Genomic DNA, 24,039 nt, shown 5'->3' on the forward strand with positions numbered 1-24,039 from the left:
ATTACTCTTTCAGTGCACTTTCACACTAAGCGTTAACTATCTTGCATGTGACTGCATGGTCACATGCATTTTGATTGCTCTCTGTATTATCTTAAAGGTTCAGTTGGTAACTTATTTAAAACAATTAAGATTAAAGATTAAAAAGTTTTTGTCATATTTGCTGAAGCTGTCAGTATATCCTGACAGTACCTGTTCAGTGATTTGATTTAACTTCACCTGAAATAAAAGTGTTGAGGTATATTTTTTTGTAAAAGTTGAATTTGCATCCTCAGCCAAAAGTTGGACGAGCATTCCTATGTATATTACGAAATAAACTTGGGAGAAAATAAACTAAATGTATGCATTATCAGGATCATTTTGAATACGAGAAATGTCCTATATTCCTATAACGTGATTCTCTGAGCTTGCCATCTGTTTACACTGCAGTTGTGTAGTTGGCGTAATGTATACAAGACCGGTCCAAACATGTAGCAGTGTTATTTCATGATGGGTGTCATGCACTCGCATACTCCTCATCCTATCTTTTTTAGAGTGTCTTGGCTCACATTTCAAAGCCTTAATTGTAATGAGTGATATGTGTAATGATGCTCCTAGTATTCTTTTTCTTCATTAAACACAATGCCATATAGGAATGCCATTGAGGAAACACATTTGCTGGTAAAACCCTCACATGCAACCAACCAGCTGAGAGAAATGCTGCAGGTTAGTGCAATTCTGCCGCAGTTTGCAGCTTAATCCACAAGATGGGAGTGTACTTTCAGTTTTGAGGTCATTTCATATTTCCCACTGTGGTAAACTCAGCAGACGTCCTGGTTTTTGCTTTTTCTATTTTTACTATTCATACAACTTTACAATTAACAAACAATTACAATTAAACAGCACAGGATGCAACACCTAAGGCTGAGACAGAAAAACACGTTTGTTATTTAGGCTATCACTCTTAAAATTCTGCACAATGATTTATAATTCAAGCTGTCAAATAAGCCTTCAATAAGTTCACAACTAGCAGCTCCACTACTAAACATTTTTTTCATGTAGTATTTAACCCTTGTGTCATCTTCCCGTCGACCATTCAACTTTTTGTTTTTTTGGGTCATAAATGTAAAATGAAAACTTTTTTTTTTTAACATTTGCATCGTATTTTTTCGACATTTTTGTCCGTCTTTTTTGCAATTACTGTCAACCCCCCCCCTTTTTTTTTGACATTTTTGTCTTTTACCATTTTTTTTCAAATGCTATATCATTGAATAAAACACCCAAATTCCATGAACGTAGTCAACTAATCATTTATTTTACTTATGAAGAGCGTTGTAGGAACCATCCACGTTACTTTTTTTGACAGTCTTTTTGAAAGAAACCCAAATTTCTAATATAGAAACTTTGAAAATTGTTCAATTTTGACCCGAGGACAACAGGAGGGTTAAGAAATTGTGATTATTACCGTATTTAGAAAGATTGTCAGGTTAACGGCCACTCCGTTGTTTTCTCGACGATCTTTGATTCTGTCTGTGCCACCGAGGAGAACCGGAAGTAGGTAGTGGAGCATCTCGCTCTAATAAGCCCCTCTCTGCTTTGCTCTCATCAGCAGCAGTAGCAGCAGTAGCAGCAGCCCCGCCTCGCCTCGCGAGCCGCTGGCTGGTTCACCTCCAACACAATCCCACACATCTGGCTGTCACACAACAGTGCTGCCGCTCCGTCCGGTACCGCGGCATGCTCATTCACACCGGGACATACGAAGTGGATTTTAACTAGAGGGGCACAATGTCTGAGGTGCGAAAATTCACAAAAAGGTTAAGCAAACCCGGGACGGCCGCGGAAGTCAGGCAGAGCGTGTCGGAGGCTGTGAAGAGCTCCGTGGACCTTGTGGTAAGCAGAGCTTTAATGCTTGTCTGTGGACCGGTGGCGGTCATTTTAGCTAACAGGGATAATGTAACTAACTGGTTAGCCTGCTAACTCCCCTCCCCTCTGTTCTCCTTGGGGACCAATGTTATAGCTTTTCCATTTTTCATAATTTTCTCTACATTGCCACTGTTCATTTTGGTTTATCTCCACACTCCAGAATTCTCTCTCTATAATTTTTGTTTTTTTCCCCCCAGTTTTTATTAACTGCGTTTGTCCCACCAACCTTAATAACCTATAGCTAACTGTTACTGTGAAGCTCTGGCATGTCTCTGAATGCACTACAATTTTACAGCGTTACTGGCACTGCTACATTTTGTGCAAAAGAGACTCATTATTGAGCGATTAAATGCCGCGAATTCAACTCCCATATGTTGGCTTGGTTGTCTAAATTGCTGGCATTACAAAATAGTATGACATTGTCCACAGGAACACATAGTTTTTCAGTCATGTGCGGCTCCTTTTGTGTGCTGGCGGATGAAGAGCAGTGCCAGTTGGACAGCTGCAGCATGGCTTCCCTGTCCTTGCCTTGGAGCAGTGTGTGTGAGCCTCTTGATTTCTGCTGCAAATGGCCACATATATTGTGCAAAAGAAGGCAGCTCATGCATGCCCTTCTAATTTGATGTCTATTGTTAATGACGTGTGCAAGGCAAAAGGTGCAAGGTTTATTTTTTTCTCTCTTTCTGAATCAATAGCAGTGCTTGTGGCTGATAGTGGCTTGGAACAGACTGCAATAACGAGGGATTAGGCGCAGTGGTTTGAGATGAATAGCATTTAGGATCCTGCTGATACAGCATTTGTGTTTTTGTGTACGTGTGTGTGTGTGAACATATTTTCATGTCAGTATGTCTTAAAGGCGTGACATTTGTCTTGAAACTTCCAGTGATGTCAGTGCAGATTGATGCCCGCCTGCTGATGACTTGTTTTCTTCTTGTTATAACTAAAACCATCTGGTTACTCCTCCACTTTCTCATTATGTGACAATGACAAACTTCAACCCAAAAGAAATCAGTCCTACATCTTTGGCTGTTTAGAGAATGGAGCTGGATAAATTTGTATAAGAGATAAACTCTTGTTCCCTTGGGATTAGAGATATTGGGATTAGGCTTTCAGTCTTATGATGATCATCTTGAGGAGTGTGACTCAGTGAGGTTACTAGTGTAATAATCATGTGATAAGGTTTTGATTACTGCAACAGAGGTGGGAGTGTGTGTGTGTGTGTGTGTGTCTGATTAGGTTTGTAGCCACGTGTGATATGTGTATTCTGATTGACTTTTTTTTCTGTTTTAGAGTTGCAGGCTTTGGCTGCTCATTTTATAGAATACATGGTTGGCTTGGTAACTAAGAACAAACGCTGTTTTGTGGAGGGTGTATGGGGATTCCCTCAGGCATGCTGTCACCATGCTTCCTGTGTGACTGGCTGTGTGTGTTCATTCTGAACATCTCTAGGAAGTCAGTCCTGTTTTCTAACTCTTTCCCTCCATGGCCTGTGTTCTTAGATTTCCAGTGATTTCCCGTTAACATGTTACAGACAAGCAGAGTTTCAGAACATGGACATTTTTCTTTTTGTTTCTAAAAAAAAAAAACCCTGGGCCAGTTAGTATTTAGTTGCCTTATAATGTCATTGCTACTTCATTACTGGTCTTCCTAGAGTTCATACTGTAGAACGTCGTGTTGAAAGATTGTTATCAAGTCCATATCTGTGTTCAGTGGTCTTTTACATAAACATATGGAAACCAGTAATTGGCCGCCTGATAACTGGAAGAGCCCAGTCCTTACCTAATGGATTACCTAATTCTACAAAGTGTAAGTGAAACCCCTGATATATCAACACAGTCTCACGGCAGTTCGTGAAATGGTCACGTAATTTAATCTATTTGATTCGTGTACACAAACAGGTTTGTCTCGTTTTTTCCGTGATGGTCAGCACGTGTGTTTATAATACCAACAATTGCATAGCTGTATACAGCGGGACGGGTTGGGTTTAGGTAAAGAAGAACGGACGGTTGGGTTTAGGTAAAGAAGAACGGGACGGTTGGGTTTAGGTAAAGAAGAACGGACGGTTGGGTTTAGGTAAAGAAGAACGGACGGTTGGGTTTAGGAAAAGAAGAACGGACGGTTGGGTTTAGGTAAAGAAGAACGGACGGTTGGGTTTAGGTAAAGAAGAACGGGACGGTTGGGTTTAGGTGAAGAAGAACGGGACGGTTGGGTTTAGGTGAAGAAGAACGGGACGGTTGGGTTTAGGTAAAGAAGAACGGGACGGTTGGGTTTAGGTAAAGAAGAACGGGACGGTTGGGTTTAGGTAAAGAAGAATGGGACTTCAATTTGCTTTGAATTTAGTGTTTTAAATCCTGTATCTATCTGTACATCCCCAATGTAAATGCAACAAGAAGCTAGAGCTGGGCGATATGGAGAAAATCAAATATCACAATATTTTTGACCAAATACCTCGATATCGATACTGCAACAATATTGTAGTGTTGACTATTGGTGCTTTCACAAAATATTTACACAATGAGATTTTTGATAAATAATCATCAGTAATGTGGATATAATGATTAAGTGGGTAAAGGCAAATAATAGAACAGTTACAACAGTCTGGTAAGTTCAGAAAATGACATCACTTTACTGTAATGCAGCCTTTAAAACCAGGAAAAGACAACACTTATGCTATATCACGATATTACGATATCCAAAATCTAAGACGATATCTAGTCTCATATCACGATATTGATATAATATCGATATATTGCCCAGCTCTACAAGAAGCCCTATTTATATATTAATATTCTTTTTGGAATAGACACAGGGAGTAATAGAAGGATAAAAGAAGCGAGCCAGGCTCTTTTCTTCCCCTCAATAAGCCACAGTGTTTCACATACACACACAGATTGGAGCACTTAGTGGGGTCAGCCGTGGGACAGTGCTGCTTCATACTGCATGTGACTCTCATGGCAGTGTGTGTGTGTGTGTGTGTGTGTGTGTGTGTGCGCTCATCCATTGCGTTTAAGTGTAAGCTTCCCTAGCCAGCGTGATAAAATCCACCTGGTCGTGTTGGAGTCGGGAGTGCCCTACATCTGCTGAACTGTAATGGGACACAGACGTCTGGAAGTGCACCATTGCTAACATCATCATCATCATCATCATCATCATCATCATCATCATAGTCCCCTGAAGGCACAGTGGGAGTCATGCTTTGTACGCAGTGATTGGTGTGTTGAGTGTTCTCCGGCCAAGGTTGATAGCCTGGAGGAGAAAGTGCTTGCATCATACAGTTACGCCCAAATGTTAGGCCACGTCCTTTAGTGTTTTAGCATCTCTGTTTCTCAATCAGTAAGACTGGCTTCACAGCAGCCTGTGATTCTTCAGCTTCTTTCCTCTTCTATGAAAGCAGAACTCTCTCTCTTTCTGCCTTTACTTCTCTCTTTGCCTGCTTCCCCCCCCTCTCTCTCTCTCTCTCTCTCTCTCTCTCTCTCTCTCTCTCTCTCTCTCTCTCTCTCTCTCTCTCTGTAACAGGATCAGTGTTGCAGTCGAGCTACCGTGCACTGCCAGTTGCCTCTGACTTACAGCGCTGCGGTTCAGCTTGTTGCACATGACAGGAAGCGGAGCTGCTGCTTCGGGTGCACGGGCGGCGTGTGTAATGCTCTCAATAGACTTGTAGGATTTGCGTTTGACTGCTGCTCAGTGCTCAGGTTGCCGCTTGGCCACCGAGAAGGCGGTCTTTATGTGAAAAGATGTGAACAGTGAACATAACACATAGAAATGTATCATTGGGCTTAGGAAGTTTTTATTTAGTTAAAAAAAGAAGAAGCCAAACGCAGGTTTCCTGTGGCCAACCCGAGAAAGCCGGGGTCTGGTGGAAAAATCTGCACACGACACGTACTTGTAACCAGCTTATTTCGCAGGCCAAATTATTGGTTAGAGAACACTGAAAGGGAGAACTTTCTTTCCTTTATTGGCTTGTGCACAGATACCAGGATATTCAAGGAGATGTTAACCCTTTAAACCTCACTGAACTCACACTGTATAGCCAAACAGTGTTCCAAACCACAGAACTTGATTTTTTTTAAATTGGATTGTAGCGGAGCTCCAACATTTCCAGACACACCAAACATGTCTAGGCTTAAGTCTCAGGAAATGGGATGTGAGTCTTTGCTTGGAATATTTCACAATAGTGTTAACATCATATAGCTTCATTGAGGAGCTGAAACAACATGTGATACTGTCAGACAGTGGGGCATTCACATTTTTTTTTTTTATCAACTTTAAAGCTGCTTAAAGCCTGAAAAACCTCAGACAAACTCAAAGAACTGTGTGTTCATGTACTGTAAGTCCCTGTTGCTCATAGTGAGAGGGTAATTGAGGAAGAAAGAGGTAAACTACTGTACCTGTCAAATGGTCCACTAGGCACATGAAGCTGCATATCTCAAAAACCCCTCAACCTATGTAAGAGCTTGTTACCCAGAATGACTGAATCACTGCACATATAATAAACAAGCCCAGTGATAGTCTTAGAGGGAAGGCAGTAGATTATTGAGGGGAGACCAGCAAGCAGAGGGGGAAAAAAACCCAGCAGCCAAGCTGCTGCATAACTTTATTACTGGCTTTCTCACTCTGCCCACTGGTAGTGGTACAGTAGGAAAACAAAGCTCTGTATCTCAGCTGCACAGCTCTTAAATGGAAATATGACAAGGGGAAAAATGTATCAGTCATACTCCCCTAGCTGTAGGGCATTGTCAGGGCTTTTAAGAGTCCTTCTCCTGACTGTGCTTGTTCATATCCGCTGCCATTGCATCTACGGTATATGCCTCCAGCACGGTTTCCCCCAGAAAAGTTGTTTAGCCCAGTGACAAGTGTCTTTTTTTTTTCCCGACGAAGGGCCCGAGCCTGGGCCAGTCACAGACTGATGGCAGCGTTATTCTAGAGCCCAAAAGATTCCGTGATAAACAAAATAGCGAAATTGAGAATTTATAAAAGCTAGAAGACAGATTCCACAGGGCACTACATTAGGTCAACGCAGGTATACGCAGTATACCCACTAAGAAAGCTCCAGGATTTCCATATACCCACTTAAAAATGCACAATGACACGCAACAACATACTTTCCATTACATTTTTGATATATTTTGAATTGTCATCTGTGTTCTTTTTCTTCGCATAGGCTAAATAAAGGGATTCCCACCGTAAAATGGTGCATTAAAGCGGATCCAAATGCAGAAACTGAAGAAGGAGGACACCCAGACCCCCCACTATGACATGCCCCCCCCCTTCCCCAAAGGCAGATTCTGGCCCATATATATATATATATATATAGAGAGAGAGAGAGAGAGAGAGAGAGAGAGAGAGAGAGAGAGAGAGAGAGAGAGAGAGAGAGAGAGAGAGAGAGAGAGAGCTGGGCAATATATCGATATATCGATATCGTGATATGATATGATATATACTATATATATATAGGCCAATATATACAGTACAGCATACCCACTACAATACATTAGACTACACCACTGGGTCAGTGCTAAAAGCTAACTGGAGATTTGAAAATATGACTTCTTCTAAGTTTTCAACCGAGCCTGCTCACTGTAACTGTAGTTTAAAAAAAACGTTTAAAAAGAAAATGCATTAAGAAATGATTCCCAGTGGCTTAGGCCTGGTGTGGGGCCACCAGGCATGGGGGGAAACCCGGCCTCCAGCCTCTGGGGCAGTGGCTCAGCAATGTGGCACAGAAGCTGATCAAATCCATACAGTCTGATTCCCTCTGCGTGAGTCCAACCGGGCTTGGTGTCGCTCAGCCGAGGCTTTTTTGCCTAAGCTATTCATCACCATCTACAGCGCTTAGCTTGAGCTTAAAGTAGCACTTTCTGGGAATGAATTCAGAATCTTTCCAAGTGGTTTAGGTTTGTACGTGTGATCACATCTTGACCTAGTTGTCAAAAGGCTAGGTTTTAGATTGTAGGCCTCTTTAAGGCATAATGCAGAAGCCGATTTCATATCATCCACTTCTCCGTGAAACTCAAAACAGGAAGTTATGATTTTGAGCGAGAAGCACTGTCATGTGGCATGTGACATTTATCTTGTGTTTGGTTTCATTATGACATATGCCTCTGTCAAGCGCGTGCACTTTATTTGACAGCACATAAATACCAAGTCAAGTAACATCATTTGTCCATTTCACTGCTGCCTTGTCTCACCTTTGTTACCCCGTTTGTCTTTGTCTAGCTATTCGTGGTCAAGTTGCTTCCCTTTCGTCTTCTTTTGCCTTTTTTTTTTTTTTTTTCCATCCACCCACAACTCTCTGAGCAGCTGTTTCCCTGCACCGTGACAGTCCTGGTATGGGTGGTAAAAAAGTTCCGGGGGTGAGCACGTGATGTGGAGCTTGCCAGAGCCACAGTAAATCCAAAATGTTGAGAACATCAGTTTAACAAGAAACGGTTTGTTTATTTGAATGTACATTTGTGTTCTGTCCATTTCCCCCCTCTCAGGAGCAGCCAAAGATTATTGAGCCGCTGGACTATGAAGCTGTGGTGTTTCAGAGAAAGGCCCAGATCCACAGCGACCCCCACCGAGACCTGCTGCTCTGCCCCGTCGACGATGTCTCGGTGAGTCCCCCTCATTCTTCTCCCGCTGTGTTTCCTGGTACTGGCTCTCAGCCAGGGCCTCTTCCTCACCCAGGATGAAAATCACAGCGTATATACTGTACCTTACACTGTGCTGCGATCTCCACAGTGAACTGTCTTGTAAAACTGTCCGAGTCCAAGGCAAATGGGAGCAAAGAGCTGTAAAATATCACTTTTCCCATTACACCAGGCTCAGTTATTTACAGGTCAAGTCCAACCAGGTTCCTCGGTTTTTATTGCCATGATTTCAAACACATGTGGTTTTGTTTAGAGGCACGTCTCGCTGCGTGTCTAGTTTTCTTTTCCTGGTTGACACTCATCTGTATCTTTGTATCCGTGCCTTCTGTTTTCCCTCATTCACTTTCTCTTTGCCTGTTGTTTGTGACTTCCTTCCTGCTGTGGTGCAATTTGATGGGAAGATAAAGAACTTTGTTTGTTTTTGCTCTATAATAATAATACATTTTACTGTCATTGAATTGTATTTCACTTCCATTCTTCCTTTCTGTGTGCCTGTGTGTGCGTGTGTGTGTGTGCTTGCGTGTGTGTGTGCGTGTGTGTGTGTATGCGTGCGTGTGCGCATGCATGCAGGAATCCCAGATCTCCCGGCAGAGGAGGACTGTCGTTCCTTCGGTGCCTCAGAACGCTGAGCAGGAAGCCAGGAGTCTGTTTGCCAAAGAGGTACTATAATCCAGCTGTCCCATTAGAACGACGGGGCCATACTTGGTCTCAAACTGCACAAACAAAGTGTGGAGTGAAAAAAAGTTACAGTATTCAAAGTTGTCTTTAAGTCTTCTCCGTATTATGACTTTTATTCCTTTTCAGTAATCAGAACCTGCTCAATAAAAAGCAGACATCAAACGCAATCAGTGAAACTCTGAATTCTCAACAAACGTTAAAGATGATTCCTTGATGACTTCACGCCAGCCTTTGTGGCGTTCAGCCTAAAGTGGTCACTTGAAGCTCATAAAGGAACACAGAATGCACAGGCCAGTAGTAAACACATGCGTCGCTGATGACATATTTGTATTAGCAATGAAAAACAGACTCTTGTGGCGTGATGTGGATATATACTCTGCTGCTCTGCCCAGCTCTACATCTGTGTTCCTCAGCCAGCTCTCGTGACTAGGATACAGCATGGAAACAACAGTCCTAGGGATTGTTAAAACAGATCCAGGCTTACTCAGCATCTATCGAACAAAGATCCTTTTAGCTGACTTAATTGAGAATTTCACACTTAAAGAAAAAAAAAAAAAAAGGTAATGTGCACAATAGAAATCATCTTGAGAAATCACGGCAGAGGTACAGAGTCAGTCTGCTACTTTGCATACTTATTTTGAGTTTACAATGGTCACGGAGCTGGAATTTTCTTCGTCCTCCCAGAGTCACAGTCGGAGAAAAGAACGGCATGCTCGGTTAGGTGACTTTGCTGCGATGGCATGCTTGTTATATTTCTGCTGCCCCTAATCCAGCTCTCTGTGTTGATGTGTTTGGCAGTGCATCAAGATGTACAACACCGACTGGCATGTAATCAACTACAAATATGAGGCTTACTCTGGTGATTTCCGCATGTTGCCAAGGTAAGAAAGATGTGTGTGTGTGTGTGTGTGTGGGGGGGGGGGGGACTTTAAGGGCTCAGAGTTTGTGCAAAACAACATCTGAGTTCTTCACTGCCAAACATGCGACATTTACAAGAGATTTACTCTGCTCACGTGGGTCTGCTGGATGGCAACATGCAACAAATCACTGTTTCTGTATATAAATGCAGCTCTCGTGCTGGAGGAAATACTACACATACATATTGAAATAACTGCAGAGTTCCGCCAGATTTTCATCTACAATGCAACAGGTGCAGCCCAGATGTTTTGGTGATAAAGCTTCCTAAGGAAAGTATTGTTATTACTGCAACCTGTAGTTGAACCATAAATTGGAGTGAAAAGCCCTCTTAGCACGGGACTAGTATTACCTGGGGACCTCTAGCAATTTGTAATAATTACAGAGGTCGTCTGTGATCTTAATCCTGTGCGAATCTGCCATGTCTGTAATTTGTCAATTAGAAATTCCACAGCAAATTACCGAACATATTTCCACAAACACAGAGGGTGTGTGATAATATCAGTCCCTTGCAGATTGGCATCTCTGTGATTCAGGGTTGTATTGGCTGTGTTGGCAATTATAAATGAAAGTTTGGACATCATACCCGTGGGATAATGTCAGTAAAAAATACGTAATAAAAATACAGACTTCACTTATCCCGTGCGAATGCGTGGCACGAAATTCATAAATGAAGTCATTTCTAAATCACATGAGGTCCTCTGGTAATAGAGACATATGCATACACATTTTCCATAAAAAAACATATAATGCAATAACAGACAAGGTGGCACAAAAATGACTGACCAATAACAAAGGAGACAATGCAAGCAACGACTTTTGTTGCATGCTTTACCTCACCACAGTGGCAGTACAGTAGGGAGGGGGCTGATTTATTGAAGACTGCTGACCCTCACTCGCTGTCTTTTTTTTTTTTTTTTTTAAAGTAAAGGCCTGAAGACAGACAAGCTGCCAGCTCACGTGTTTGAGATCGATGAGGACACCAAAGACGAGGTGAGTAGAGGGGCCTGAGCGCCAGTTAGATCACACACACTGATCACTGCAGCGAGGGTGAGTGTTCTGCTATTGACTCACTGGGCCCTTTATGGACAGATTGCACCATACGCACAGCTTTTAGTGATGTGCAATAAACCATGCTCGGAAATTAAAATGATCCCTTTAATCTTTTTAAATCGTAGAGATAAGACACGAATTTGGCTCGTTCCACATGCCTGCATGTGCTGAAAATATGAGCAAACAGAGCAGCCATGCTCAACATGGACATGCATTGAGATGGAAATTGTGCTGGAAGATTCCCTGTGACTTATGGTCTGTCAGTACTTTAGTCCTGTCCACCCTGCAGTGTGACCCCTCAGAGACTGAGAGCGGGGCAGTGAAACCAGTAGCCTTATATATGTCCTATAAATAGCCCTCATCGATCCTCCTCCCCCTACCCTCGGGCCGGATGCAGATAAACTTAGACAGAGAGCGGCTTTAATTGAAGGAAAAGAAATGCTGCTGCTGCCAGGACGGAGAGGGCAAGGAGGAGATGGCTCTATTACGTCTTTATGTCTCTGCTCGATCATTTCTGGCTGTGACGGCTGGTCTTTGCAGGCTAGTAGCAAGAATATATATATATATATATATATATATATATATATATATATATATATATCTCTTTGGGCCTTCATTTGATAGGACAGCTTAAGACATGAAAGGGGAGAGAGAGGGGGAACGACATGCAGCAAAGGGCCGCAGGTCGAAACCGAATCTGCGGCCGCTGCGTCAAGGACTGAGCCTCTGTAAATGGGCGCGCGCTCAACCAGTTGAGCTACCCAGGCGCCCTAACAAGAATATTTAAGAACAAAGAGAGAAAACACACATGCACATATTACACTTATGATAGGGCTGCTCGATTATGGAAAAAAAAAAATCATAATCACGACTATTTTGGTCATTATTGAATAGGTAGGATATGTGATCACACTAAGTTGTTGGTATGAGGCAGGGTGTGGCGAGGTGTGTATGCATGGTGGTCGGCCGCTCAGTTGCTGCACGTCTGAGGGAAGTATGGACTTGAGCAAGCTGTGGGAGAAGGGGGGGGTGATGCCACTTGAGTGTGATTAGGCTCATTTCAAGTGTGTACACGCACACATACACACCTCAATCCTTTTCGCTCACTGTCATGATGTGTATGTCACTACCAGTTAATTGTGCAGTCAGTGCATTCCTCCCAAGTGGCTGGATGCATCACTCCAGAGAGAGAGAGTGTGTGTGTGTTTGTATATGCGTATTAGAGAGAGACCATGATGAATGTTTGTGTATTCTGCGTTGCTGATGAACAGTCCCAGGATAGTTATGAGTATGAGATGGAAAGGCTGCACTGACAGGACCGAGGCGGAGTTATGATAAAAGCTTTATGGGAAACAAACAAAATCCTCATGATGAATTGATTTGGCTTGACAGCGTGTGATTAGAATGTCCTCCCGCAACTGTGTTCAGTGAACATTTCTCGCAACCAGGTATTTGTCAGAAACAAGGGAATAATGTCTTCTGCAGGTTTGACACTAAATATTCAAAAAACATGAAGCTGTCGAGACTGTATACGGTCTACAAGCACAGGGACTACTGTGACCATTAACCTGAATTAACCTGCAGGATAAAGTGTGTCCTGATTGATTTCCAGCGTTTGTGTTTGTGTCTGCCCAGGACTCGGCGTCACTGTGCTCCCAGAGGGGAGGCATCATGAAGCAGGGCTGGCTTCAGAAAGCCAACATCAACAGCAGCCTGTCTGTCTCCATGAGGGTGAGTCACCACCAGACGTCCTGTCTGTTATTCATAAAGCATAACAGCAACAAATGAAATAGCAACAATAACAACAACAGCAAAACGTAGGGTTCACCACAGAACTGGGGAGACATGGCAACTCTTTGTTCTACGTAATCGTTGTGTCTTAGAGACCATCTACCAAAGCCACACGGCGGCTCAGTGGTTAGCACTGCTGCCTCGCAGAAAGTAGGCACTGCTGAGTACTGGGTTTGATGCCCGGTCGTGTTCGGTTGGTGTGGGCTTACTCCCCCCCCCCACCATAAAGACATGTGCTCTAGGTAACTCCTGCCATTGGCCATGCTGAAGGTATTGGCATTACAACTGGAGTTGTATGGCTGCCCGCTGCTCCTAAATAAGTAAGGATGGGTTAAATGCAAAGGATACCTTCCTCGTAAATTAAAAAATGTACTTGGCAAATAAAGACTATTATATTATTATATCCCTTATTATATCAGCTGTATATTATAATCACTAATTGTTACGTCATTGTTTACAGCTACACTAACATCAGCATTTACATCTGTTAAGTATAATGACAGAAATCTACTACAGTACTTAATAATGACAATATTGTTAATAAAGTTGAATAAAAACAAAACATAAAACACAGTGAAAAAGCAGTTTTCTAAATATGAAAACAAGGGAAGAGGAATTACCAACATATTTAATAGCTTAGTATCTGCGGCATCTTCCCTTCAATCAGGAATTTAAATCATGTCAGCAGAGCAACTGAAATGTAGGCGTAAAACTGAAAAAAGCCACATTTTATACTGCATGTCTCTGTCCTAAGTCGTTTAGAATCTGTTAGATATTTCTCTAACTTGCTCTCCGTTGCTGTGACACTGCAGGTGTTCAAAAGGAGGTACTTTTACTTGTCTCAGCTCCCCGACGGCTCCTACATCCTCAACTCCTACAAGGATGAGAAGAACTGCAAGGACACCAAAGGATCCATCTACCTGGACTCCTGCATAGACGTTGTTCAGGTATACAGGGCTGGGGAAAAAAAAAAAATCAAAGAAACATCAAATGCACAGTCGAGAATATTGCAAAAAAGTTGCAGCAAAAAAGCTTGACCAACTCTTAAGCTTTCAATATACCCTGATGCATGTTTAATCGAACTCCTGGATAGATGTACTGCATTCCATTGACTTGGGCAGAAAAGTCCTGTTCTAACGGATTATGAGGGGCTGCTGCGGGTTGGCTTCATTAGACAGGCTAGTAGCTCATTCAGGTCTGCACTGACCGGAGAGGCTGCCAGGAAGCTTTCAGTTTGATGAACACATTCAGAAGATGAATTGGAAGAATGCGGAGACTCATTCTGGCTTGTGGGTTTAATGTGGAAGCTTGTGGAGTGCGGTGTGTTTGACATGTAAAGCATGTTTTGCACACGAAAGGCCGCAGCGTTTATGTAACTTCCACGTAACAATGACTCAATGTAAGGGACAAACAACAGTCTTTAGTGAGGACCTTGTCTGTTGCAGCACTCTGCGAGCATAAAGCTTATTTTAGGGATACTTGTCACAAAATGTTTTGGTCAGAAACCTACATACATTGGCTAGATGATATTAACCTCCGTGGAAAATCGGGTTGTGCTGCCCCAAACTATAGCACTCCAATGATTATCAGAACATAGGAGTAGAGTAGTGTAAAACTATACAAGTATATACAATAATTCTCTCTCTCCCCCGTAGAGCCCTAAGATGCGCCGCAATGGCTTCGAGCTGAAGATGCAAGACCGCTACAGCCACTTCCTGGCTGCGGACAGCGAAGCAGAGATGGAGGAGTGGGTGGTCACACTGAAACAGGCTCTGCAGAGCACCACTGAGGCCAGCCAGGACAGGAGGAATGGTGCAGAGACACTGGACTGTGCCCTGGGTGAGTTGTACCGTAACTACATCTGCAACCTAACAAACTTGGGATAAACAAATGTCCGAATCATCTTTCAGTCAACCTATTATTTAAAGTCTTATAGAAAAGCTGCTGTACAGTCATGGTCCATTTAGCTATGATAACAAAAATAGCATGTTTGAACATACCCTCTGAGCCTGTTTTAGTGGTAGCTATGGTTAATATAATCCATTTCCCTGGCAGTGGAGGGAGTCCAAAATAGGCAATAAATAGGCTTAATAATATACCTACAGTTGCTGCCAGTAGAGAGATAGAAGCTTCCACATCAGCTGTAAATTCTTGTAAGGATTCTGTTCTCAGTTATATTTGTTTTTTTTCCGCTATTTAGTTTCACATCCCAATTCTCTCAAATGTGTTTCTTTAGGGGACAGTTATGGGGAATTGTTGAACACGTTGCTTGTCCTGAGCTGTGGAAGAATGCCAACAGTTTTATGCAGTTTACATATGTCTTGCCAGCATCTGTGGGCCCTTTTTTTCCCCCTATATAATAATATACTCTCTGCAGAATGTTCTAGTGAAATCCAATAGGCCTAGCTTGGTCAGAGATGCTGATGAGGGACTGAGAGGCCGCCCAGGAAGATGGAGGGGCACTAGGGGTTCACAGAGTCCATCGTGAGTCTGTCACCTGGGAGTCAGCAGAGTAGCAAATAGCCTCTTTTTGATTTGGCCAGTAGACTATTAAGATATTAGTTTGTCTAACTGGGAAACACAACGTACACACAGCCACATAGGAAGCCATTAGGATAACTTTGAGGGAGCAGAGCTCTGTTGGACCTGATTTGCAATAGCACGATATGTTGTGTGACTCGGTCTCTGTGCATTCTGATGACCTTTATTAATAAATGATCACTGCCCTGTTCAATCAGATGACGACACTGCCAGCCAAGGTAAAGGGGAGAGCCTGCTGGAGAGCCAGGGGAGGAGCTTACAGCCGGAACTTATGAAGGTATGAAGCATGGATGGATGGTTGATTAATTAATTCTGACGCTAGTGAGATATAGATACCCTGAGGTTTCTGCCTGTTTAAAAGAAGGTTTTCCTCGATACAGTTGCACCAAATGCTTGCTCTTGGGGGGAATTTGTAAATTATAGTGTGGTCTAGACCTACTCTATCTGTAAAGTGTCCTGAGATAACTTCTGTTCTGATTTGACACTATAAATAAAATTGATTTGAATACACAGAAACATTTAAGATTTCACATTTTAAATGTATCACTTTCTTTGTCTTTGACACAGTAGTTGTCTAAATCCCTTATTGGCAGGTTTATTAATGTAATTATTATAATAGAAAAAAAAGAGAAAAAAAAAATCTCCTTTAATGACAGCTAGAGAAGACAGAAATTAGTCTGAGCTTTTGTACCAGACCACATTATTAATCTCTTGTTCATGTCTGCATGATAGAAGAGCAGCTCTTTTGTTGTCTTTTGTTGCTCTTTTGTGTGTTGCTTGAGTCCGTTTTCTGAGCCCGAGAACAGCAGTGTTTATTCTACAGAGGCCGTGCTCTTTTAATAGGTCTATAAACCCAGAGCTACACACAGACAACAAAGCCCTCTGCGCTCTGTGCGGCTGTTTCACTGCTGTTTGCTCTGGGCCACTCCAGCACAGCTTTTCCCTCTCCACGCACACTTGAGTTTTTCTGCAGGCTGATCACAGTGAGTGAAAAAAAGGGGAGATGGATTAGGGCTCTAACTGTGACCTAAGGGTTTGATATGTTTGTCTCTATTAGATGCCCTCCTTCTTCTTTTGTCTGGATCTGTTGACTGCTTGTCTTCTTTTCTGTCTTACTCGAACTCAGTCTGCTGTGTTGGGCCCATTATTGTGTGAGGCACTACTTTTATTTTGAAACCAGTTTCTGTCGTACTCTATCTCTAAAATGAGCCAACTTTTCACTGTCTTACATCCACACATGTATATATATATATTTCTTGTTTTTTTTTTTTCAAAGGATGAGAATAACAAAAAATCCCAAATAATAATAATAAGAAGAAACTACATGACACTTTATTTTTAAAATAGAGTTTATAGTGTGTTATATAAGCATCAGCAAACATCAGCCTAATAACATTTTTAAAACTAAAATACATCATACAATACAATTGGAAGAATACAGGGTAACAGAGTGATTCCAAATAAACAATAATAATACATTTTGTGTGTGTGTGTGTGTGTGTGTGTGTGTGTGTGTGTGTGTGTGTGTGTGTGTGTGTGTGTGTGTGTGTGTGTGTGTGTGTGTGTGTGTGTGTGTGTGTGTGTGTGTGTGTAGTTTGCCAGGGAGACCGACCAGCTCAATAAGATCAACAGGAATGAAGGCAGACAAAAGCTTTTCTCTCTGGATCCTGAGACACAGGTATACACCATGCTTCTTTCACCACTTGGTTATCCTATCATTTATTTATTCCACTATTGATTCAGACTGTTTGATCTCTCTTTCCCTTTCCACAATGTCCACTGTTTCCTTCTCCTTCGTCCTCTCCCTTCTCTCACTGCTTGCATTCTCTCTCATCCTCTCTCCTCTCCACTGGATCAATCTTTCTCTCCCTTCTTCCTTCTTGCCTTCTCTCCTCCTCTCCTCCTCTCCTGTCCATTATCCAGAGGCTGGACTTCTCCGGCATCGAGCCAGATGTGAAGCCATTTGAGGAGCGTTACGGCCGTCGTATCGTGGTCAGCTGCCACGACCTGACCTTCAGTCTCCAGGGCTGCGTCAGCGAGAAGGGCGACGGCGTCCTCACCAATGTACGTCATCACCTTACTTCCACAGGAAAAGATTAGTTTTTTTATTCCGTTTATATGACTCTACTAATATCTCTACTACTTCCTCTGCTTTGCCATGTACTATTACTAATGATAAACTTCAACCTAAACTGGATGACCATATCACCTTATGTTCATAGAACAAATAAAAACAAGATTTAAAAAAAAAAATAGGGCGGCACGGTGCAGTGGTTAGTACTGGGTTCTGGGTTTGACTCTCCAAAAGGATAAGTGGGTATAGCTAGGGGATGGATCGACCTATAAGACCTTAACTGTGCTTCAGAAGTGATCACAAAAATAAAAATATAATACCATAAGGAATTGTGAAAATACCTCTCTAGTGACTTAGTCTGAATGCATTTTATCATCTAATCACAACACACAGTCCACCATTTAACACCACACAACTTCCACCATCCCTCTGCAGTGCTGCCCCAGATAGTACACCTTCATAATTCATGTTGGCCTGTCTGGAAGTGGAAGTAACCAGGCCAGAAGACTAACACAACCAGATATGGTTGTAATACCTTCTTTTCAAGCTATTCCACAAACTGATGCTTTGCTAAATACTTATTTTATTTCATCTAAGCGAGAATCTAGAACCTGAGCTTCAAACGCCTCCAAATAAACAAAGACTTATGCAAGAAGTCAGTCTGATGAATGGTGGAAACCTCTTCAATGTGTTCTACGTGAAGAGCTCCTGGCAGCATGAGACAGCAGTTTATAGTGTGTGTGTGTGTGAGCAGCGCCTGTGTCAGACTGGATTGCTGTAGTCATAAAACATTGAGTTGGTTCTCCTCCTCCTGCTTGCTGATGCATTAGTAGAGGCTGGTTGGGGAATTGAATTGAGTTGACTCATATTTGTGGTTTGCCAGCAGCGCGCGCTCTCTTTCCCTCCCCCTTCTTCTTTCCAACCTTTCCCTCCATTCCTTCTGACAGGTTTAATGGTTATGGTGGAGTTAGGCTTGTCCATCATGCAGGAACCATCCATCCTGGCATAAGTGCACCGTCATTCAGAAATGTGTGGGCGGCGCTACCGTAGAGCCAACATTGGCTTCCAAACTAGGGATTAACTTAAAGGAGTCCGATATACAGATAATATGTTTATATAATATTTAACCTTATCAATTTTCTGTCTGACTAAAAACTGAAAAATCTAGCAATTTAACTGTAGCAGATTGAATAGCACGATAGATTCAAACTAATAATTTGTGGTGTCATATTGGAGGTGGAAAACACAAAGTTGTGTCTATTGTTTTGGTTTTCCGTCACATATTACATACACATTTGTGCATGTAATAAACCCAATGCTAAAACAAGGTAGTGCGTCCAAACAATAGGTGCCTTTCAAACTGCCTTTGTTGTGCTTAGACCTTATAGAGTTAACATGATCATTCTCAATACCCCAGCAAATATGCAACGAGCATGTAACCTTAGGGTCATCCCATGTTTAGTCCTAAAATAAGTAGGGTGAATTCTTAATGGTGGGATCAAGCTGAATGAAGCTAGCGTGAAATGTGCATTAAATGCATCCAGGTATATTATAAACCCTGGCTGATGCATTCAAGTGTTAAAGCCCTTAACCGTCTCTCTGCTGAACCCTAGGTGGAACCATTCTTCATCAGCCTCGCTCTCTTTGACGTCTCCAAGAGCTGTAAGATCTCGGCCGACTTCCACGTCGATCTCAACCCGCCCTGCGTCAGGGAGATGCTGACTCACGCCTCGGGCCAGCTCTCTCCTTCCTCGGACTCAGAGGGTGGAGGAGGAGGAGTCAGGGAGGGAGGTGGGGTGATGGTGAACGGAGACTCGAAGGTGAAAGGGAACGGCCTGCCGGTTCTTCAGAGGGTGTCGGATGCTCTGCTGCGTTTCCCTACACAGGTAGAGACATTCGGTAGCTATTTGATTGAGGAAATGACTTACAATGACTCACTATGATAGAGAGCAGCCAGTCATAAGTGGGAGTGGAACCTGAAATAGTGTCGGATTGTTCCCACAGATCAAGGTTTGAATTAACACAATGTTCCATGCTTTTTATAAAATATATGTCAACATCTCAGAACCCATTGCAATGTATATCTATTATCAGACTGGCCCTCGCGGCCTCAAAACACTACTGGCCCACCGGGAAAAGTCCAGACTCTCCCGATTGCCACTCCGCTAATGGGTTGGGTTTAGGCATTTGACCTCGAGTGATTAAGGTTAGGATAGCTGATTGGTCAGGGGATAGGACCTGTACAAATGGGGTTACGTTACCTTATGGGAGGTGATCCACAAAAGCCTATATGGTCGGAACAGTGGGATGTTGGAGCAGAGGGTTTATTTTTTACGAAACAAAGGGAGGTCGGACTAGTGGGCTGTAGGACCAAAGGGAATTTTTCGGAGAAATGACATGGCACCGTAATAGTGTGGATGTAGCCTGTGGCTTGTTTGAGGATTTAAAACGGAACCATCACCATCATCTGTAGAATACTATTCACACCCTACATTTTCCAAGCCCCGACAGGTTGTGGTTGGAGGCTGGCTGTCTTCAGTCCCGCCTTGCTTTGGCCATGTCCTTCCGTACCTCAGTGAGGTGAAAACACCGCTCAGCATTCCCACTCTGACGGCAGCTGGCCTGGGTGGGACCAGGGATTCGTGACCAGTTAATTGATTCCCTGTTCTCCTCTTACGTCAGAGGACTGATGTGTGATGAGTGGTGATGGAGCTCTTTATCCAAATACATGATGATAGTGTTCTTCATATTGGATTTTTCCCTCTGGCGTGCGCTGTGCTTTCAATTTTCAGTCGTGTTTCCAGATGGTGAGTTTGTCCTCAGACAATGCTTGGTCCATATCCAGCCTGTAAAAACGTTGAAAGACCTCAGTTCAGCTCATTCAGCTAACATTTGCAAGCGATTTCAGAATCCCTTAGGTCAGCGCAGTGCTCGGCGGTGTGAGCTTAATGTCTTGTCTCTTTGTCTTTGCTGTATTTCTAGTCAAGAGTTTATTTAATGCCCATGTGTGAGCGTTAACTCTTGGCTCGGGCAAACTTTTGCAGGTGCTGTGAGATCAGCACACACACCTAACCTCTTGGCCCGTTAATGTGATTAAGTGAATCAGCAAGACTTGTGCCTGTTGTGAATTAGGTCATAAAACATACTCGTTTACTCACTTTCCATTTCCGCGGTAAGAGACGTGACTGGGCCATCACAGCGACAATTTGAAACAACTTTGCAAGGTGAGAAGATGAATAGGGGAGAGTCAAACATCTACTCAGAAACAGCAGAAACAGAATTTATAACAGAGAATGTAATAGAGAATATAAGAGAGCAACCAACCAATAGCAGGCCAGACACAGTTTGAAAGCTGCAGGCATACAATAAAACAGCCGTTCCAAGTCTAATTCATGTTCCATTCTGCCAACCGACATCTGTGAAACACACACACACACACACACACACACACACACACACACACACACATACAAACAGAGACGGCCGTACCTCTGTGATTAGTGTGCTGTTATAGTTCGGCAGACCACAGTTTAATTTAGGTGCATTGGGTGTGGCCCAAGGACAGGGCTTCCACTTCTTATATCTCTCCTCTGCATCAGCAGCTCTCCGGAGGCCATGGCTTCTGTTCCGCTTCATTACATAATTCACAGATCTAAGTGCGAGTGTTACGGAGTTCGTCCCAGCTACAAAAACCAGCAAGTTGGTGTATGTTTGCAAAAAAAAAAAAAAAAAAAAAAAAGGGAGCTGTGACACGATGTATGATGTCAAAAATAATGAATTTAGGAGCTTTTTTTTTCTCCCAGGTTGTGCAAAAAGTATGGCAACAAATCATAATGTCAAAGGTTGAAACCAAAAGCAGCAGTGTGTGGTCGTGTTTAAGCTATGGAGGTCTGTGAATGAGGGCAGATAGGCGAGGATGGACGGGGTTCTGGCTTGGAGTGTAACCAGGGAGGGTGTCTGTCTGACTGGCACCGTGCCCTTCTCCTCTAAGATGTGTATTATTAATGGACAGTTTGGGATGTCTACATCGGTCTCGATTTGAAGCTGCATTAGTTGCTACCGCTCCCTCGGTAGTGTCGCTCAGTTTCATTACTTGCTGAACTTACTTTAATGATTTCTGAAATGACTTCCTGCTGCTTCTCTCTAGAGGAACCTCCGTGGTTATATATACTTATCGTACTAATAACATGAGCTCATACAGCAGCATGGTTTTGTCCGAATGTAATTTCTGTCCACTCGAGATTGTTTATGTGAACTGACACTACACGCTTAAATACTGCCCCATCTCACCAGACCAAAAATAGATGTGAGCCCCATGTGGTTTTCCTGTATAACTGCCACTTCCTCTGCACTTACCCTGTAGAGACTGAACAGACATTTCAACTTTGTATTACTGATGACGATTGCTTGTTTATTTGAGTACCCAGCAGTTTGAATGAAGTGTTTTTTTAAAATGAGGGCTGTCGGGAAAGACATTAATAATCCGCTTCCTTGTTCATTTCTCCCTCTCTCCTCCAGGGTATCTTTTCAGTGACCAACCCTCACGCAGATATCTTCCTGGTGGCCCGTGTAGAGAAGGTGTTACAGAACGGCATCACACACAGCGCCGAGCCGTACATCAAGACCTCTGACGCCAACAAGGTCCGCCGCGCCGCCATGCTTTTCACCTCATTTAAAGACATACACATGACCAAAGCGCCAGCGAGCTTTCCCAGTTTCCCACTCCGTCATTGCCTTTTTCTCTCCACATGTCTCCGCAGACTGCTCAGAAGGTGCTGAAAGCTGCCAAGCAGACATGCCAACGCTTGGGCCAGTATAGGATGCCGTTCGCCTGGGCTGCCAAGTGAGACAGGAATAAATCAATAAGTCAAAAATATTACCCAGTGATGAATCTGTTTGGATTCATCTTTGGAATAAGAATGCATAAAATATCTCACCATAATAAGATAATGCATTGGATTTTACAACCTTGAAGTCTGTTCATTTACTATGTATGGCAGATGCGCTATAGCCATGTGGAAAATGTGTTTTTAGGCAGGTGTTCAAAGACGCTCAGGGCAGCCTGGACATGGATGGGAAGTTTTCTCCTCTCTACCGCCAGGACAGCAGCAAAGTCTCCACTGATGACATCATCAAGCTGCTGGCCGACATCAGGAAGTGAGTCATACCCACGCTTCTGCGGTAGAGCCGAAATCGGATCTGCTAGAATGGTCGACGTAGTTAGGTTTAGGCATGGGGAGTGAGGATTGGTTAGGGTTAGGGTAAGAATACCAGGGTAAGCCAATCAGAGGCAGAATGAGGCAGAATGAGGCAAAACAAGGCGGGCCACGAGGCACGTCCTGTGACGTCGACACGTCTAGCGGATCTGATCTAGCATCTAACCTGTTCTGCTATTTTAGCCAGTGCTTAGGTACTGGAGCTTTAAAACACTCACCTTGCACGCCTTTTTTAAGTCTATATTTTAAATAGTATTGCATAGGAGACTGTGTGCTGTGCATTAGAATACAAATTTGAAAGGTCCTTGCATTCAGACTTGATTGCATCTTGTTCTTATTTCCAATCTCTTTTTTCCTCGTCAGACCTGAGAAGAGCAAGCTTCAGACCATCCCTGGACAGCTGAATGTCACCATCGAGTGTGTCCCACCTGACTTCTCAAGTATGTCGTAATTTCTAAACACTTCCCTTATCCTTACCATTATCGTTACAGCAAACGGCTTTGTGAGGCTGTTGTAGTTAGCTGCTGATGATCTTATCTAGTCTGCGGTATGTCATAACCAAAAGTAGAATGAGCTTCAGTTTCCTGATCACCAAGATTACGATCAAACAATAGGACCAAAGTGCCGAGACCAAACGGTACTATGGAGAAGTAGAAAGAAAGCCCTGCAAATCATTTTGAAGAGAGTTTACAGCTAAAGACTGTCAGTGAATGAAAGTCAGTTTTGGGGGTTCAGGGGGAAAGGAGGTGATGGAGTTTACCCACATGCAGAAAAGAGCATGATGTGATAGGATTTCAGGAAGTATAATAAAGGATAAACCATGGTATCCTGCATTAATTGCAGCAGTTGAAGAAAGTACTTAACATCATTGTAAATAAGATGTAACTCATGCTTTCTGTGGAGCCTAAAACCACGTACATTTGATTTGCACAGTCTCAGCTGTTTTTGTATTCAGTATCAGCGTGTGTGTGTGTGTGTGTGTGTGTGTGTGTTTTTGCACTGACAAGCAGTTTTGGGTTTTCGCAGTGTACTTAGCTTACAAATGCGATACAATACAACTTTATTATCAGTTTACACTGCAATTCATTCTGCCCTTTCGAGCAGCTCCACTCAAAAAAAAAATTACACATATAGTACAACAGATGAAAACACATCAACAGCAGTGACAAAGAAACACGTTTCATGATATGCTCGGATCCAAGATGTTAATTGGCGGCACACTGATTTTTAGCAACAGGAT

General features: G+C 42.9%; 1 protein-coding gene across 3 annotated transcripts in view; it reads left to right on the forward strand.

The window, feature by feature from the left end:
* Positions 1-1,562: 1,562 nt before the first annotated feature.
* The window catches only part of dock11 (dedicator of cytokinesis 11), a 74,151-nt gene continuing 51,674 nt past the window's right edge, over positions 1,563-24,039 (forward strand). For all 3 annotated transcript variants that reach the window (XM_031288372.2, XM_031288370.2, XM_031288371.2), the window contains exons 1-16: positions 1,563-1,866; positions 8,379-8,495; positions 9,102-9,191; positions 10,008-10,090; positions 11,051-11,117; positions 12,813-12,908; positions 13,781-13,915; positions 14,624-14,807; positions 15,707-15,786; positions 17,104-17,187; positions 17,433-17,573; positions 19,197-19,469; positions 22,102-22,224; positions 22,344-22,426; positions 22,618-22,740; positions 23,163-23,239. In XM_031288372.2, coding sequence (XP_031144232.1) covers positions 1,762-1,866; positions 8,379-8,495; positions 9,102-9,191; positions 10,008-10,090; positions 11,051-11,117; positions 12,813-12,908; positions 13,781-13,915; positions 14,624-14,807; positions 15,707-15,786; positions 17,104-17,187; positions 17,433-17,573; positions 19,197-19,469; positions 22,102-22,224; positions 22,344-22,426; positions 22,618-22,740; positions 23,163-23,239 — 1,861 coding nt within the window. In that variant the 5' untranslated portion in view covers positions 1,563-1,761. The remainder of the gene's footprint in view (positions 1,867-8,378; positions 8,496-9,101; positions 9,192-10,007; positions 10,091-11,050; positions 11,118-12,812; positions 12,909-13,780; positions 13,916-14,623; positions 14,808-15,706; positions 15,787-17,103; positions 17,188-17,432; positions 17,574-19,196; positions 19,470-22,101; positions 22,225-22,343; positions 22,427-22,617; positions 22,741-23,162; positions 23,240-24,039) is intronic.

Source organism: Sander lucioperca, chromosome 17 (assembly GCF_008315115.2).
Source record: "Sander lucioperca isolate FBNREF2018 chromosome 17, SLUC_FBN_1.2, whole genome shotgun sequence".
Lineage (NCBI taxonomy): Eukaryota > Metazoa > Chordata > Actinopteri > Perciformes > Percidae > Sander > Sander lucioperca.